This window comes from Wyeomyia smithii, chromosome 2 (genome assembly GCF_029784165.1).
Source record: "Wyeomyia smithii strain HCP4-BCI-WySm-NY-G18 chromosome 2, ASM2978416v1, whole genome shotgun sequence".
Classification (NCBI taxonomy): Eukaryota; Metazoa; Arthropoda; class Insecta; order Diptera; family Culicidae; genus Wyeomyia; species Wyeomyia smithii.
The window spans coordinates 81,339,413-81,355,723 of NC_073695.1; the positions used below are offsets into that span (position 1 = coordinate 81,339,413).

At 42.2% G+C, this 16,311-nt stretch overlaps 1 protein-coding gene across 2 annotated transcripts; it reads right to left on the reverse strand.

The window, feature by feature from the left end:
* Window positions 1-8,499: 8,499 nt before the first annotated feature.
* Window positions 8,500-11,873, reverse strand: LOC129724270 (ADP-ribosylation factor GTPase-activating protein 2). Of its 2 annotated transcripts, none has more exons than XM_055679003.1 (7): window positions 11,528-11,873; window positions 11,279-11,470; window positions 11,078-11,209; window positions 10,698-10,850; window positions 9,674-10,406; window positions 9,359-9,613; window positions 8,500-9,293 (listed from the first exon to the last, which is right to left on the reverse strand). In XM_055679003.1, the coding sequence occupies exons 1-7, from the start codon at window positions 11,597-11,599 to the stop codon at window positions 9,148-9,150; spliced, it is 1,683 nt and encodes a 560-aa protein (XP_055534978.1). In that variant the 5' UTR covers window positions 11,600-11,873; the 3' UTR covers window positions 8,500-9,147. The 2 variants fall into 2 exon arrangements, with proteins under 2 accessions (XP_055534978.1, XP_055534977.1); XM_055679002.1 differs by having other exon boundaries at window positions 10,698-10,853.
* Between the last annotated feature and the right edge of the window lie 4,438 nt (window positions 11,874-16,311).

A 16,311-nucleotide genomic window follows, 5' to 3' on the forward strand; every position in this document is an offset into this window, starting at 1 on the left:
ATAGGGGACAAATTATTATTCCATCTGAATGCCCGAGTTAACAACCAAAATAGACACTTCCACGAATGATTCATTCTCCCGGCAGCCTTGGTGTTGCAATCGAATCGATCCGGATATCAAATTATTTATAAGTAATGATCTTTTGTTTCGATGGTTTTACGACGTCGTGATGGCACTTTGATTTGCGTTGAGTTTCGAAGTTTCCTACTGTTGTACGCAGCATGATGGCTATTTTTGATATTCTACCAACGCTAGTGTATAAAACGCATCAATATAAAATTAAGAATATTCAATGGGTATATTCTGATTAGACCACCAACCTGACTGCATCAATAGATAAATATTTTTTTTGACATTAAGTGATCAAACAAAAATATCAGCACCTATATGCTTCACGAGAAACATATTTTGTTTAATAAACGTTCATCCAGTGTTGTTATAGTTTGCTCCAGGCCAAAGTGTCCCTTGCTGTTCGGTCCATGTCGTCTGCGGAGGCCACGCTGGTCGTCTTCCGCTTTATCGATTCACTTTGCTCGCTGCGCGTCTTGTCGCCCCATTATCACTTATCAAGAACCATTTTCAGCTGATGCAAATCGTGGTTTGAGACGGTACACAGTAACTTTCGGTCGAAGACCTTAAAGGCGCGTTGGTCCATGTTTCGTGGCCGAAGGACGTCGACAAATTTCTCTGCTGGTGTCGTTGTCAGCAGCCTCCAGTGGGACCAGGAACGTTTACCATCTCGATTTCATCACCACTAATCTGAATTCGTGGTGGGAACAATTCCGGACTACTTCGTGATTAGGGCGAAACTAGATAAGAAAACAAGGCAACGATTCGCCCTTATCACGAAGTAGTCCGGAATTACTATGGGAAGTATCACGTAAGTTGACGAGTTTTGGTAATCGCAAAGGGCACCAAAATTCACAGGAATGGTTTTGAAAGTCTTAATCTCTCTAAGGAAGCTATTTCGAGCTTTAGGACAGTTTTTTTTGGGTTTTGTCGACCAGTGTAATCTATCATCTATCTATCAAAGAGACTCCATCGCCGGAAGAAACGACAGCATTGGGAGCGTGTTCTTGCGGAGGCGAAAGGTTGCTTCTCCAGGCACGATGCGAGGAGCTTCTACAAGAAGGTCAACGGGATCAGGAATATCGAAACGTGTCAGCCCCTGTCGTGTGCAACGATAGGGAGGGGAACCTGATAACCGATAAAACAGAGGTGGCCAGGCGTTGGAAAGAACACTTCAGTGTGCTGTTGAACGGTGAGGGAAACAGTGGAGTCGAAAGGAGCAGGATAACTATTGAGAATGATGGTCAAGCTGTGGATCCACCATCCATGGACGAGGTGAAGAAAGCAGTGAAAGAGCTGAGAAACTGCAAGGCAGCCGGAAAGGACGGCATTCCCGCCGAACTCTTCAAAGTCGGGAGCGAACAGCTGTATCGTGCCATCCATCGGATCATGCTGAGAGTGTGGTCTGATGAAAAATTGCCCTCGGACTGGTTGGAGGGTCTCATATGCCCGATCTACAAAAAAAGGCCATCGCCTGGACTGTAGCAATTATCGGGGCATGACTCTTCTCAATACCGTGTACAAAATTCTCTCCCGCATCCTGTTCCACAGACTGAGGCCGTTGCAGGAGACCTTTGTTGGCGAGTACCAATGCGGTTTTCGAGGGGGACGCTCCACGACGGACCAAATGTTTACCTTGCGACAAATCCTCGATAAATTTCGAGAATACAACTTGCAGACGCACCATCTGTTCATAGACTTCAGGGCAGCGTACGATTCAGTCAAGAGAAATGTGTTATGGCAGATTATGATTGAACATGGCTTCCCAACAAAGCTGATTAGGGTGATACGTGCCACCCTTGAAGGTTCTACATCAAGCGTCAGGATTGCCGATGAGATATCGGACTCGTTCGTGACGTTAGATGGTTTGAAGCAGGGTGACGGGCTGTCGCACTTATTGTTCAACATCGCATTGGAAGGTGCTATACGGAGGGCTGGTGTGCAGAGAAGCGGCACCATCATTACGAAGTCGCACATGCTTCTCGGTTTTGCGGACGATATCGACATCATTGGTATCAACCGTAGAGCTGTGAAAGAGGCCTTCGGACCTCTCAGGAGGGAAGCTGCGAGATTAGGGCTTGTCATAAACTCTGCCAAAACGAAATACATGGTGGCTGGCAGAGTGCGTGGTAGTCCGTCGGAGGTTGGTGCTGCGGTGGTGCTAGATGGGGAAACATTTGAAGTAGTCGACGAATTTATTTACCTGGGAACATTAGTGACATGTGACAACGAGGTTAGCCGTGAGATAAAGAGGCGGATAGCAGCCGCAAACAGGGCCTTTTACGGACTACGTAACCAGCTAAGGTCCCGCAGTCTGCAAATCCGTACTAAACTTGCACTCTATAAAACACTGATTCTTCCGGTGGCTCTCTACAGCCATGAATCATGGACGCTGAAAGAGCCTGATCGGCGAGCTCTTGGTGTTTTTGAGCTTAGGATTTTGCGTTCAATCCTTGGCGGCAAACTAGAAAATGGTGTTTGACGCAGACACATGAACCATGAAGTGTACCAGGCATACAAATCGGCGGATATAGTCAAGCGGATAAAACACGGCAGGCTTCAGTGGGCTGGGCATGTAGCGAGAATGCCGGATGAGCGTCAAGCGAAGGCTATATTTAGTAGGAATCCCGATAGAAGTCGTCGACTTCGAGGTAGACCCCGCACTCGTTGGATGTGTGCTGTCGACGAGGATGCACGCGAAATAGGTGTTAGGGGCGATTGGAGGATAGCAGCCCAAGACCGAGGGAAATGGCGATGTATTCTGGATTCGGCACTGGATCGATAATCGGTCTGTCGCCTTAAAAGTAAAGTAAAGTAAGTAATCTATCATAACCAGTTGTCATAATTTCAATAAAGGAACATGTCATACAGATATTTAAGTTAAAGAAAGGTTATAGAAGGATTGTATTTGTTTTGTGTAAATTTTGTAAAGTTTTTTTAAAGTGTCACGAAATTTTTGGTATCGTTAGTCATTGGAAGTGAACTATTGTGAGGGCCCTCAAAGTGCGGGGTACCGGGGCCATGACCCCTCTGCCTTTAAAGTCGAGGAAAATATGGTGTGGGCACGTTGTATTTACAGCATTTCTGATGGACCGACCGTAACGGGAGCATTTGATTCGCGGTGGAGTTGGCATACTGGAATCCCGCCTAATATTGCTTCCCAAGTACCTTGTAGGCGGCGTTCAGCAGCGTGATTACACTTTAGTTGCAGCAATCCAGCTTGCCATCGTTTTTGTATTTGGGGCACACGGTACCCTCCATCCACTCCGGCACTACCTCCTCCTCCCAAATCATGGCAATATCCCAAAAAGCCAGTACTCAGTGGGTTCATCACTTCAACGTCGTCTTTTGCAATATCACCGTTAAGGTGCTCGTCGTAGTACTGCTTCCACCTTTCGTCTTTTGCAATATCACCGTTAAGGTGCTCGTCGTAGTACTGCTTCGACCTTTCAATCACCTCACACTTGTTCGTGAAAGGGTTGCCGTCCAGATCCCTGCACCTACACACGTCGGCTTGTGACACGCTACAGGCATCTGTTCAGCTTTTCGTAGAACTTTCGTGTGCTATTTGCACGGTATAGTTTCTGCATCTCCTCGAAATCTCGAACTTCCCATTGGCGCTTCTTCTTCCGAACGACCGAGTTTTGCCTGTTGTTCCGTGCGAGTCGATAGCGGTCCATATTCGCTTTCATTCTGTGTTGCTACATTCTTGCTCATGCTGCATTCTTCTCTTTCACTAACTGTTTACATTAATCACTAACTGTATTTCTGACGACCATACCGCGAGAGACTGCAGGTGACTAGGCGTTGGTTTCCTCCGCCTTCGCAAAGTTAGGCGGCATCCATAAATTATGTAACGCTCATAGGGGAGAGAGGGAGTATCATTGAGCGTTTGTTACATAGGGGAGGGGGGAGGTAAGATCAGCGTTACGTAACACAAAAACTTTGGAGAGACTCTCCAAAAACGAGAATTTTTACAAGGAAAATTCTTCTACAGCGTTACGTAATTTTCAGGGGGGTAGGTGTTGGCGTTACGATGCGTTACATATGGGAGGTGAGGGTCCAAAAATTAGGTTTTTGCGTTACGTAATTTATGGGTGTCGCCTTACGTGTTATGATGCCAAAGTCATCCGGGAAACCCAGAAGCTGAACCGAGCTTGTGAAAATCGAGCCCCACGGGTCGAAGCTCGCTCTCAAGAGAGATCTTGAACAGCAAACAGGATAGTCCATCACCTTATCTTAACCCTCGCGCGATTTAAACATGCGTCATGGTGGCCTTGATCAACTGCGTCAGCTTATCCGGGCATCGGTTGTCGTTCATGGCCTGCTATAGCTGTTCTCGATCGACTGTGTCACTGGCCGGCGTGATGCCAATGAAGATGTCGTTGATGACATTGTATTCGCAACATTTCTGTAAGATCTTGCGAATTGAAATGATCTGGTCCGTGGTAGCATGTGCTTCCATAAGGCCCGCTTGATGTTGGCCAACACACTTTTTGGTTAAACATCACAGACGACGAAATAAGATCTTCAAGAGTATTTTATCGGCGGCATTGATTAGCGAGATACTGCGGTAGTTGCGACACTCCAGCTTGTGGACTCTTTTTGTAGACAAGTTCCTCCATCCTCTCGTCTGGCAGCTTTTTCCCCCAAGTCCTGAAAATGACCCAGTTCAGTAAGCTTCTCACTATCAAATTCAAGGAGCTCGCACGGCAGTCTTCACCAAGTGGCTTTGTTGTTCTTCAGCTCCTTGATTTCACAACGAACTTCATGAACATCGAGGGTTGGTACTCGGTTATCTGCTGCTGGTGCTCCTACATCTGTTCCGCTTCTGCTTGCTGTATCGCCATTTAGAAGTCCATCGAAATACTCCTTCCACCTACCGACCACCTCGCTGGCATCCGTGTGAACACATGACCTCTGCCAGACACGGTAATCTTCTCATAGAACTTCTTTCGTCTGAAAATCATGGCTATGTCGTTCCGTGCCCGTTTGTACTTGGTCTTGTTCTTCCTCCTTGACTAGCCCAGATATATCGTCCAGGTTCGGCGCTACCTCGCATTTTCCTTCATACCAATCGGGTCTACTGATAGCTGCCTCCACTCCTAGTGTCACCGTTGCGGTCTACATGACAGCTGCTCGAATCCTGCGTCAGACGTCCTCGAGATGCGATGTGCAAGCTCTTCGCCGGAGGTGTACCGCTTCAAGCTGTTGCGCGTATTCCTTCACAGCCTGGAAGTCCCGGAGCTGCTTGATGTTGAGCTGCAAGGCTCGGTTATGTCGCTAGAAACAATTAGAACATTTGAACAGATTCCCAGCGCAATCAAAATTGAGGAGTCGGTTTTCAGATTCATTCTAAAAGCTGTGACATCAACGTTCTTAGAACCAAAAGTTACTTCTTTGACGATTGGCCGAGGAAACTACGGACCTTATTCTCACGATTCTAACAATTGCCAATTGTAATTCTGAGTCTTCCTAGTGAACGCGAAGATAAGGAATTGATAGAATAATTGAAGAGCTGAAAAACGGTGAGGCATCTAGTTCTGGCTAATTTTAGGCAAACCCATTAGTTATGTTCCCGAAGATAGAGACGGCTTAGTTGAAAGGATCCATGTTCTAATAAGTTTCGGGAATTCAAACCGCAGACTCTGTTAGATGTTATTAGTGTTGTTTTTTAGTGTTGCAAAATTAACCTCCGGTGGGTGCCAAATTTTCGAATCTCTCATACCTGTTAGGATAAGACCATGGGCGCAACTACGGGGGGGCTAGGGGGGCTTCAGCTCCCCTTAGAAAGTGTTTAGCCCCCCCTAGAGTTTTCCAGAGAATGATTGTATTCAATATAAATACATTCCATACTACTTTTCAGAGCATCAAAATCAACACAAATTGAGATGTCGCCATTCATTGGCTAAGAACTAGTTCTGCACCCAGGATCGATTCTCAAACCTAGCTCTCTTACTCATCTTACCAGTCAGACAAGAGCTGTAGTAACTCGTGCTGTATCAAGAAGTTGTCGCCATTTTACTCGGTTTTGGGCTGTGTTTCACCAGTTCCCCAGACGTCTCATCACTCGCAAGTCTCTTTCGATCTGGTCGAGTCATCATGCACGCTGCGCTTCTTACTTTTTGGTGCCGGTAGGGATTTCACAGGGTTGTCGTCCGGCATCCTTACGAAATGACCGGTCCACCTCAACCTATTGTCTTTCTCCAGGTGTGCAATGGGGTACTCTCCAAGCAGCGCTTGTAGCTTATGGTTCATGCGCTGTCGTCGTTATCCGTCGTCCGTTTGTACTCCATCGTAGATGATCCACAGCACCTTCCGTTCGAAAACACCAAGAGGACTTCTGTAGAGGACTAGCGGTTATATCAGGGTTTTGTAGTTTTTTGTATCGAAGTGGTCATGTCCGATCAGCACTGTGATTGGTGCGTACGTATGTAATGTCTGAGAAGAACGGGCCGTCGATGAGAACGTGGTCAATTGTTTTGCTGTACGTTGGTCGAGGAAAGAAGGGACTTTGGACTGCCAGCCCGCGGGGAGCTGCGAAGTTGGTGCATAGCTGGCCGTAGTTGTTCGTCACGGTGTGCAGGCTGTGCGGGCCGATCACCGGCTTATATAAGTCTTTCCTTCCGTTCATGTCCCCAATGACGATCTTGATGTCTCTACGCGAGCAGCTATCGTAAAGTTTCTCCAGCTGTGCGTAGAACGTTTCTTTCTCTGCATCAGGTCTCTCTTCGTGAGGACAGTGCAGACTGAGAATAGTGTAGTTGTAGAACCAACCTTTTATTCTAAACAAACACAACCTGCCACTTCATCACATGACTCTGCATCCTGCCCAGCACTACAAAACCGCTACCAAGCTCATTGTTTGTGCCACCGCTTTGGTGGTACTGTGCCTTGCGGTCACAAATCCACCGTACCTTCTCTCCTTTCAGGCAAAGCTCCTGGAGCGCAACGATGTCGAAGTGGCGGGATTCTAGCTGATCCAGCAGAATCCAGTCGACATCCGGGGCGTTGAGCGATCTACTGTTACATGTCCCGAGCTTTTAATCGTCGTCCTTATTTCGTCGGTTGGGTCATTCCCTTTTGTTCCGGTTCGTTTTGAATTCTTGATTCTTCGTAGTATGTTTATTTTAGCTGCCTTACTAGGGCTGCGATGCCTAGTCTCGTGACGGGGCTGCCGCCTTAAGTGTAGCTGGCGAGACACCCCATTTCATAGTTCAGCCGTTCGGTTCAGATCAGTCGCTGTTTAAGCCGCCCCTAGCCTGTGGGGTTCAGACAAGCTGCTCTCTAAGGAGAACAACTACCCCTTTCCTGTCAGCATACAACCAAGTTCCCACCGGTCAGGCATGTCTAAACCTACCACACCACCCGCGTGTGTGTTTCAAGCGATGCCACGGAGGGTATTCAGATTGCCCTTCAGTGCGTATACAAAACGAAAAACCCGCAGTGTTCTAGATAAAACAGCCCTTCAAAAGATTCGGCAAACACAAACCCGAGTGTTCTCAACTTCGTGAGCCCTCGAGAGCTCGCATGCCTACACGTGTTTTCTCAAACGCTTCATTTTTTTTCAAAAGTACATGTGAAAAAAATATTACAGGTGGTTGTAAGCGATGGCTAACATCCAACTATCCATTATTGTTACATTGTCAATCTCTTCGTGGCGACTAATGCTTGTGTGTTCCCCGAAACTGCAAGCCCTCGATTGCCTCATGTGCCGAAGTTAAAAATCCTCGGTTGGCGTGTTTACGAATGGCTCTCCAGTGTTTTGTCTTGAGCTCGCGACGAAGGGTAATACGAAATGCCCTGCGTGGTGTGTTTATTAGCAGATGGGCCACATGCGCATTGGAGTGCTGTGGTTTCCCCATGCCTGCCACCGGTTCACCGGTTTTCCCTTGGTTGCTCGTATCCCAGTCGGTAACACGTGGTGGTAGGAATAGGGCAACCACACTGGGGTCTATTTCATTCCAGCTAGTACGGGTATGCTGTTGAAAAGCACTGCCCAGCCGTTTACCAAACCTGGCTCTCCTCAATATCAAATCAGTGTTGCTGAAAGAGGTTGGTGTTGACGCTGTGTACAAGATATTCAGTACATCTTCGGAGATTCTATCCCGAAGTGATTTTTTCTGCTGTTGCGACAATTTTTTAAACGTTATTCAATAAGCATATTAAAACTCCTTTTTCTGTTTTTTAAAATTACATACCTGAAAACTAGCCCCCCCTAGAAATTTTCCTTGGTTGCGCCCATGGATAAGACAATATCAGTTTTAATAATTGGGGATTGATGTAGTCTAATTCATGTAGTGTAAGATTTTTTCAACTTTTGTGCATTAACTTTATATTATAATGTATTCCGCAAGTTAAAGGCGAATAGCAGCTACGAAGAGTCTTCCATTAATTCCATAACCACCATATTGGGATGGATAAAAACAATTTATAGACAAGTAGCTTTTATTTAGTGACTGGATAATTGTTCCAGTATTCTAGCTTATATTGATTACAGAATGTATCGACCCAGTATTGAACTCTATATTTTCAACGCAGGTGTTTTTAACAGGTGTATTTCTATTTTATATAATACGTCCTTTGTACAATGTTGGACTTTACATATATTTTTTATTAAACTCGCTTAGATAGGGCTCGACACAAAAAAAAATAATTCGGTGCAAATTCGATTTACTCAGGCGCTTTTCGTTTGATTTTGTTGTGCCCACGGTAATTGAAATAATGGTAGAAATTCGATTTCTCTCATATTTCTCTTGCTTGGTTATGGTAGTAATACATGCAAGAATTTACGATCGTTGATACAGATTATAATTGTAAAAAATCAGCCAATTATAGTTAACAACTCCACGATTTAGTTTTATCAAAATCATAAAACATCTATGAATTATTCGCACAATGCGATGATGAATTCAATCATAATTCACTAAAAGAAATGAATCTAAAGCAATTACTGTACATGTATTTGAACTGATACGATTCCATTTTTAACAATCATATGATAAGATCTAAGCTTTTCTAATATAATAATGCATAGTTTAAAATAAGTAGTTCTTTAAAAATGTATAAATAAAACCCCTAATAACCGTATTTATCTTGAATTGTAGACATCACGTCATTAGCCAACGTGCTTAATCGACCCGCAACCTTGGTAACGCTTTGCCGAACACTCTCCCTAACATCGTCCAGGTCTGGACCGTTATACTGTAGATTCGGTGCCCGATCTGAAAACAATACCAAATCCAGTTTAAGCAATCCACAATGGGTGCGGTACTTTGCTATTGCTTACTTCGTCCCACACTGGCTCCCCCGGTAGCACTTCCGTGTCCAAAATAATCCGCCGAAGATATACTACTAGAACCCTGGAATTTAGCTAGGTTGGTCGATCGCTCGAAAGAAGTACTATCATCTCCGAAGAATTGATCCGACGAGATTCCCTTGGCTGACCCAAACTTTTTCTGTGCCGTGTCGGAAAGCTCGTAGTCGTTACCGGAGCTGTTTCCAGACTTCTTACTGGTGGTGTTTCGGCTATACGTGGGTTGGTCTGACAAAAAACAAACATAATTAAAATAAAATTTGAGTGGTTTATAGTTACGATTCATACCACTGATGCTTGTATTCTTTGCAGTTGAAGTGGGAGAAAACATGGTCTGTATGTTGTGCTTTGTTTCAAAAGGCTCGATCGTTTCGAACCCCATAAGTGTGGCAAAGTCTTTTGGCGGCGAAGATGTTTTACTACTTGAAGCAGCATTGTTACTACTGCTACTGCCATACATTGAAGTCGCGTAATCATCGAAAAAATCGTTATTAGTGTCGAAACCTTTTCCCAGAGACGATCCATTTTTCGAAGTTGACTCTTGGCTTAGAGTTTTCATATCAGTAATGGCAGAATGTGAAACTCCAGAGCGCGAACCGAAACCCATACCTAGACGTTCCATTTGTTTTGCTTTATTCGGATCTATCGCTTTCAGCTTTTCTTCTTCTTTATGTTGCTTGATGGACAGGTCCTGATAGGCTAAACGAACACTGGCTAATGCTTGGGCTTGCTCTTCTTCGCTCACAGGTTTTTCTACGACTGGAACTGCTGCAGACATCTTCAATTTATCAGCCAAATTAGCTTTTTCTTCTATTTCTGCAAAATTGGTCTTAACACGCGTCGCTCCTAGTCCACCTTTCTTACCGCCAAGAGCACCTTTCTTCGGTTGAATCTTCCGTACTCCAATAGTTGACTTCGGAGGATCTGGCAGGACGGTTGAATTCAAAAAATCGACACTAGGTCCTTGCAAATCACCAGTAGTTTTTGATGCATCATTGCTCAGAGAGGCAAGTTTCGGGATCTGGAAATTATGATTGGATGAGAATGATTGTAAATTTCTCAAAGCTGAAAAATTATAAAAATTGAGCACACAAAACCCGTTTAACATTTTTTAGCAAGGAACAAACATTTCGATTTTTTTTATATTTATCGTTTCTGAACACGTTTCGTTTGTGTACTGTTCAATCATGTGATTTCAAAATGAAATTAAGACAAGTGAGATGTGTTTTCAATTGCACCAAACAAAACGTAACAAATAGGCTGACTTCTTTGCTTTAGTAAAATATATTGCTTTTTATTAAAATGTACTTACGTCATCCGTTTGAAGGACCTCCTGTTTCAGGTTGTTATTGTGACCATCCGTGGCCACAGCAGGAACTTCAAAGCTGGTACAATCGGTGAAGAAATCTATTTCATCGCTTGTATTGCTCTCAGCGTTCTGATCATGCGTGTTATCAATGTGAAGCTGCTGTGTATTTTATATTGATTGATGCAAATCGGGAAAATAAGCACACAAAAAAATGTGTAGGTACGTGTAATGCGTGTTTGTTAAAAACTTCTTTGCTCTCAGAAAAAAATGATACCTAATTCATATAAGTTTCATTTCAAATACGCTAAACAATTAAATTCGCAAACTTAACAGATCAACAAATCGGCAGAGCGCAACAAACTAGTAACATAAAGTGAACTTACCGTAGTACCATGGAGCTGCAGCGATTGCTGAGCAAGATTAGCAAGCTTATCCTTATATAGCTGAGCTGCACGAGAATTGTATTTTTGCTGTGCATCAGTGGTGTTGCAGTTATGCTGACGGAAGAACTGAGCCTAAAACGATTACACGAGAAGCCCACGTCACCAACTTTAACGATGATAAATTTTAACTATCAAACATACCGCCTTAGCATTGCCTCCTAACTGCATTTGGCGAATCTGTAACCAAGTCCAGTTTGTGTCCAGATTTGTCGACCTCACAAAGGTTAAATGAACACCAAGGCTCCTATGGACTGCTGAACAGTCAATGCAAATGAAAACTCCGTACGTCACCGATGACCAGGTGGGATTTTTTGATCCACAATCGAAGCATGTCTGGATATGTAAATGTCATGAAAAAGGTAATATGGCATGGGCCCCAAAAACACTTACTTTATTGGTTGGAATTGAGCGAAGTCTATTAAAAATGGCATCGATATCATTTTTTACAGGTGCTACGGCCATGGTTCGATATAATTAAATTCTCTCTCTCTACAACTCGCTGGGAACGTAGGCAACGTTATCTTTGTACCAGTTTGAGCCAACTATCAAACCGAAAATGCACTTGATTTTGAGTACAAATATATTTGTCTATACTAAATGTAGATTTAAACGTAAAACATTCACTAAATATCATCAATTTTATTCGCAATACGAAAAATATTTTTCTTTGCTCAATTATTTTTGACAGCAATTCCGACTACAATCACGACAATCACTTGAACCTCTGACGTGACACTTTTACACATCGTCAGCGCATTCACACACTGTTCCAACTTTCCCGGAACTGAGTAAAATATAACTCACAATCCACTAGTATCAGTTTAATTGAAACATAGTTGACGCTGCAGCGAAGATGTGTGGCATCTGAACATTAGTGCTACCAGGTAGAAGAAAGACGCTTCCCGCTAGAGATAGTCCGTGGACATATTGGCGCGGCTTGCGTTGCAAAGGCGATTCGCTTTGTCCTGGGTTAATGTACAGCTCTACTTAGGGCTGTACCAGGGCTGCGTAAATTAAACATATGAAACTGATTGATGAAGCCTGTATTACACTCTTTGTCCAATGGTCAAATATTTGACCTTCTGACATAACGGTCAAATTTATTTGACATCATGGTTGTTGTTCGCTCGTGTTTGCCCCATGTAAAAATTGGAGAGTGACAAACAATTATCTTTGACCAAATTTTTATCTGTCAAAAAGTGACAAATATTTGACGCTTGGTCAAAGAGTGTATCAGAGCCTTAAGTAATGTCAGTGTAATAATTCTTTCACACACTGACTACCGCCCGTAATCAAAAGTATCCATGAATATATGATAACCATTTCATTGTCTTGCCTATTTTGTTTTGATTTGCATTTTCACCACTGTCAACACACCTGGATCTACTGAGTTCATTCTCAATTATCGCTTGACAGCCACTCTAAGTGAAATTGAAAAATTCATATCTCTTGGCAGTGACGTGACATTTTCAACATAGAAGTTTTTCCATTGTTTTTCTTAGTCAAAAGGTTTATAAAGAGTAAGTTTAAAACATGATACTAGAAACATTTATTTTATTGAAACTTCAATTCCAATCTATGGTCCAGAAAATATTTTGGCTTCGGATCTTTGACGAATCACTTTCGGAGGCAAACTACGGTGATGAATTTGATCGCATTTTGATTGGCATGTATGGTGGATCGGTTAACATGGAACACAAGGCAGATGAAACAAATTTCCTGCAACAGATTCAATCGTTATGCTTAGAGCCAAGACAAACCCACAGCTACAATATTTGGGATCATTGGTTGCGACTGGACTGGTTGTGATTGGAAGCCTCCCAGCCTGCACTGTATACGCAGTTGCAATGGTTGTGCCATCCAACGTGCCCGTGAAAACAGGTTTAAGTGCGCTTGGTTTGGTTCTCTCGAACCATCGAACTGGCCTCGAAGAGGACACTTTACTGCCCATAATTCAAAAATTGGCTAATATGCCATTTTTACCAACACACTTCAATTTTTTTGCCGGGTCTCGGTAATTTATTGCCGAGAACGGCACCATTGAGTGCTCGGTTGAGAAAAAAATGACAGCTGTCACATTTTTTCGTAAATCTCGGTTAAACCTAACTGAATACTCGGATTTCGAAAATTTTGTGCCGAAATTTCAGTTTGGTGAACCAGGATTTACGAAAAAATGTGACAGCTGTCATATTTTTTACAACCGAGCACTCAGTGGTGCCGTTCTCGGCAATATATTACCGAGACCCGGCAATAAATTTTAAGTGTGAATATCCAGAAAACAGTTTCTCGTGATGGAACACACCCTGAACAAGGTCCCTACGAAAGCCGATTGTCAAAAAATGCATTTGGGAAGGCAGCAAACGAGAAACAATTTTGGCTAATATCCAAAATAATTGAGAAGTTGACTAATATCCAATATGAACCTGTGACATGTTCACGAACCAGTGTATTATTACTGTACTGTGTTTCTTCTAACTTTCGAAAGTGTGTTGTAGCTTGGTGGTTACTGGCGACAAGTGAGCGATCGTAAGGCCCTTGCATCAAATTTGACTTTTTCACGAAGAATATTTGATGCTACAAGAATTTATTTGTTGTGCTGCGAAACCCAATGATCAAAACGTGTGACTGTTTCCATCTATCATAAATCTTTACATTTAAAAAAAATGATATATGTTATATTGTTATACTGCTGCACGTAACAATTGTCTCGATGTCCTTTTCATCCTCACTTGTGCTTTCGTGTTGTTTTATTAAATTTAAAACCATTTTCATCATCAACGAGTACGATATAATTCACATCGTATGGATATTAGCCAAATTGCACACCGTTTTGTCAACTTATCTTTAGTCTATAATTGAAAAAACGGCTACTGTGTTAAAAATACGTGGCGGATGGAATTTTTCTACAGATTTCTCTGTTTCAACTCAACGGCAAGGTTCCAGCATATATGAAAGGTGATATACTCAATAAAGAAGTTGTCATAAACAGTCAAAATATGTTGTACCGACAAAAAACCTTCAAATGTGTTTTTCTCGATTTGATGCCTATGGCATATTAGCCAATTTTTGAATTATGGGCAGTTTAGTTAACATCCTATTGATAAATTTAAATGAGGATTTGTTCCAGCAGGCCATATCAACGGCTTACAATTGGGTTGTTTACTGCCGCATAACAGTCCTATGTAAAAGTCCTATTTTTTTCTTGTTTTTTTTTTGCGGATATTGGTCCTTTTTGTCATGCTCTACAAGAGTAGCCATTAAAATCGAGGTTGTGGGAATCAAACCTAACTTTTTTAATGGCTATTCTTGAAAAACATGCCAAAATGGACCCATTTTCGCAGAATTTACACAGGACTGGCAACTTTCACATAGGACTATTATGCGAATAGCGGCAGTTTAGCTATATCAGTTTTTTATATCATCTGAAAGATCTGCATTCTCCAAGAAAAACGTGATTACTTTATAAATCACGATTTAAAACTGCTCGAAATCGCTACATTGACCCATAAAATCGTTTACAATCTTACAGTAAAAATACCGTGTTTTTATTGTAACCATAAAAACACGGTATTTTTACTGTAAGCTTGTAAACGATTGTTGTCATTACCATGTTTTAACAACGTTTTTTGTTGTTGAATCTACCAACGACAATAATTTTACCATGAAAAACATTGTCAGTGACTTCTAAAGTGACTTCTAAAATTACCATGGTATCATGGTAAAAATGGCAAAAACGATGTTTTTTATTTTTCTCGACATTGATATTTAATGTAAAATTGATGTATCTACAATGAAAAACATAGTTAAATTATGGTATAGCTATGTACAATTACAGCATTTTTTAAGGTTTTTTAAATGTTTTTTTAATGTTATTTTTTTCGGGCCAGCGTGCTAAAATGCGCGTTCGTAATCTCTCTGCTTACGTCAGCTTCGTGATTTCTGCAGTTTTGGCAACATTAATGTTGCCAGATTAATTGTTTTTCTCGCGAAACACATAAAGAGTCAAACTTTCTCCATCATGTATCAAGCACGTAATTTGAAAATTAACATTTAGCACAGTATCCAAAAAATCACTACAATCACTTGACTGAAAACGTATTGATTGTTAACTTGTTCCTTAATGTTGTAAAGACACAGGAATGAACTCGATATCGATAGTGACAGAGTCTCAGTGCAATATTTTACGAATGAGTGCGAAGAAAAATGAAAGAGAAACAAATGAAAGATTGATTACTGTGCTATATCAAGAAAAAAGACTCTGTTCATTTTCCATGCACTATAACTTGTTGATGGTTGAATCACAGACTAACAAACATAACACTTCGAACAAATTTTCAATGAAATCATCGTTTGGATGATACCAGTACTTTACGATAGTAACACTAGCACCATCTGCTGCCATGTCCGCGCTTCGTCTCGTATTTCGACATCAGCGCTAGCGTACGTGCATGTGTCGAATTGCGAACTACAAAATATGTATGAGATTGCATGGCAGCGCCCCAAACAGCGTTATCGCGCGATGACTGTTATTCGATGGAGCTAGGTTCCAGTGTTACGTCTGTTAGTCTGCGATTGAATGTCATGTTGTTACTGGTAACGCATATTCAGTTATATGATAGTGAACTTTCGCAACTCTGGGCTGTACACTAACCCACGGTTAGGAGAATCGCCTTCCCAACGCAAGCCGCGCCAGGATGTCCTCGGCCATACTCAGAGAGAGAGAGAGAGAGAGAGAGAGAGAGAGAGAGAGAGAGAGAGATAAACGATGAAAAAACTGCCAACTCGGTAACCGGATTTTGTGGGATATAATAAAAACATCAATAATAAAAAATAATAAAAACATCACTGAACCAAGTAATCACCTACTTGTTTTTGGAAACATCACATAACTTTACTTATTTTATAATCTAATTCATGGCAGCAGGCGGTGATAGTGTTACTTACGTAAACCTAGGTTATCATCCGAACGATGGATTGATTGATAATTTGTTCAAAGTGTCATGTCTGTTAGTCTGTAGTGTAATATTACCGAAATCAGAGATGCTAGATGTTTTTGAAGAATGTCTGCAACTGCTCCACAAACTGGAAAAATCAGCTTGAAATCTGAAAAATAATCTAACCGTGATTCGATAAAATTTCACTCGGGAAAAAGCGACGAGAGGTCGCACAGTCTT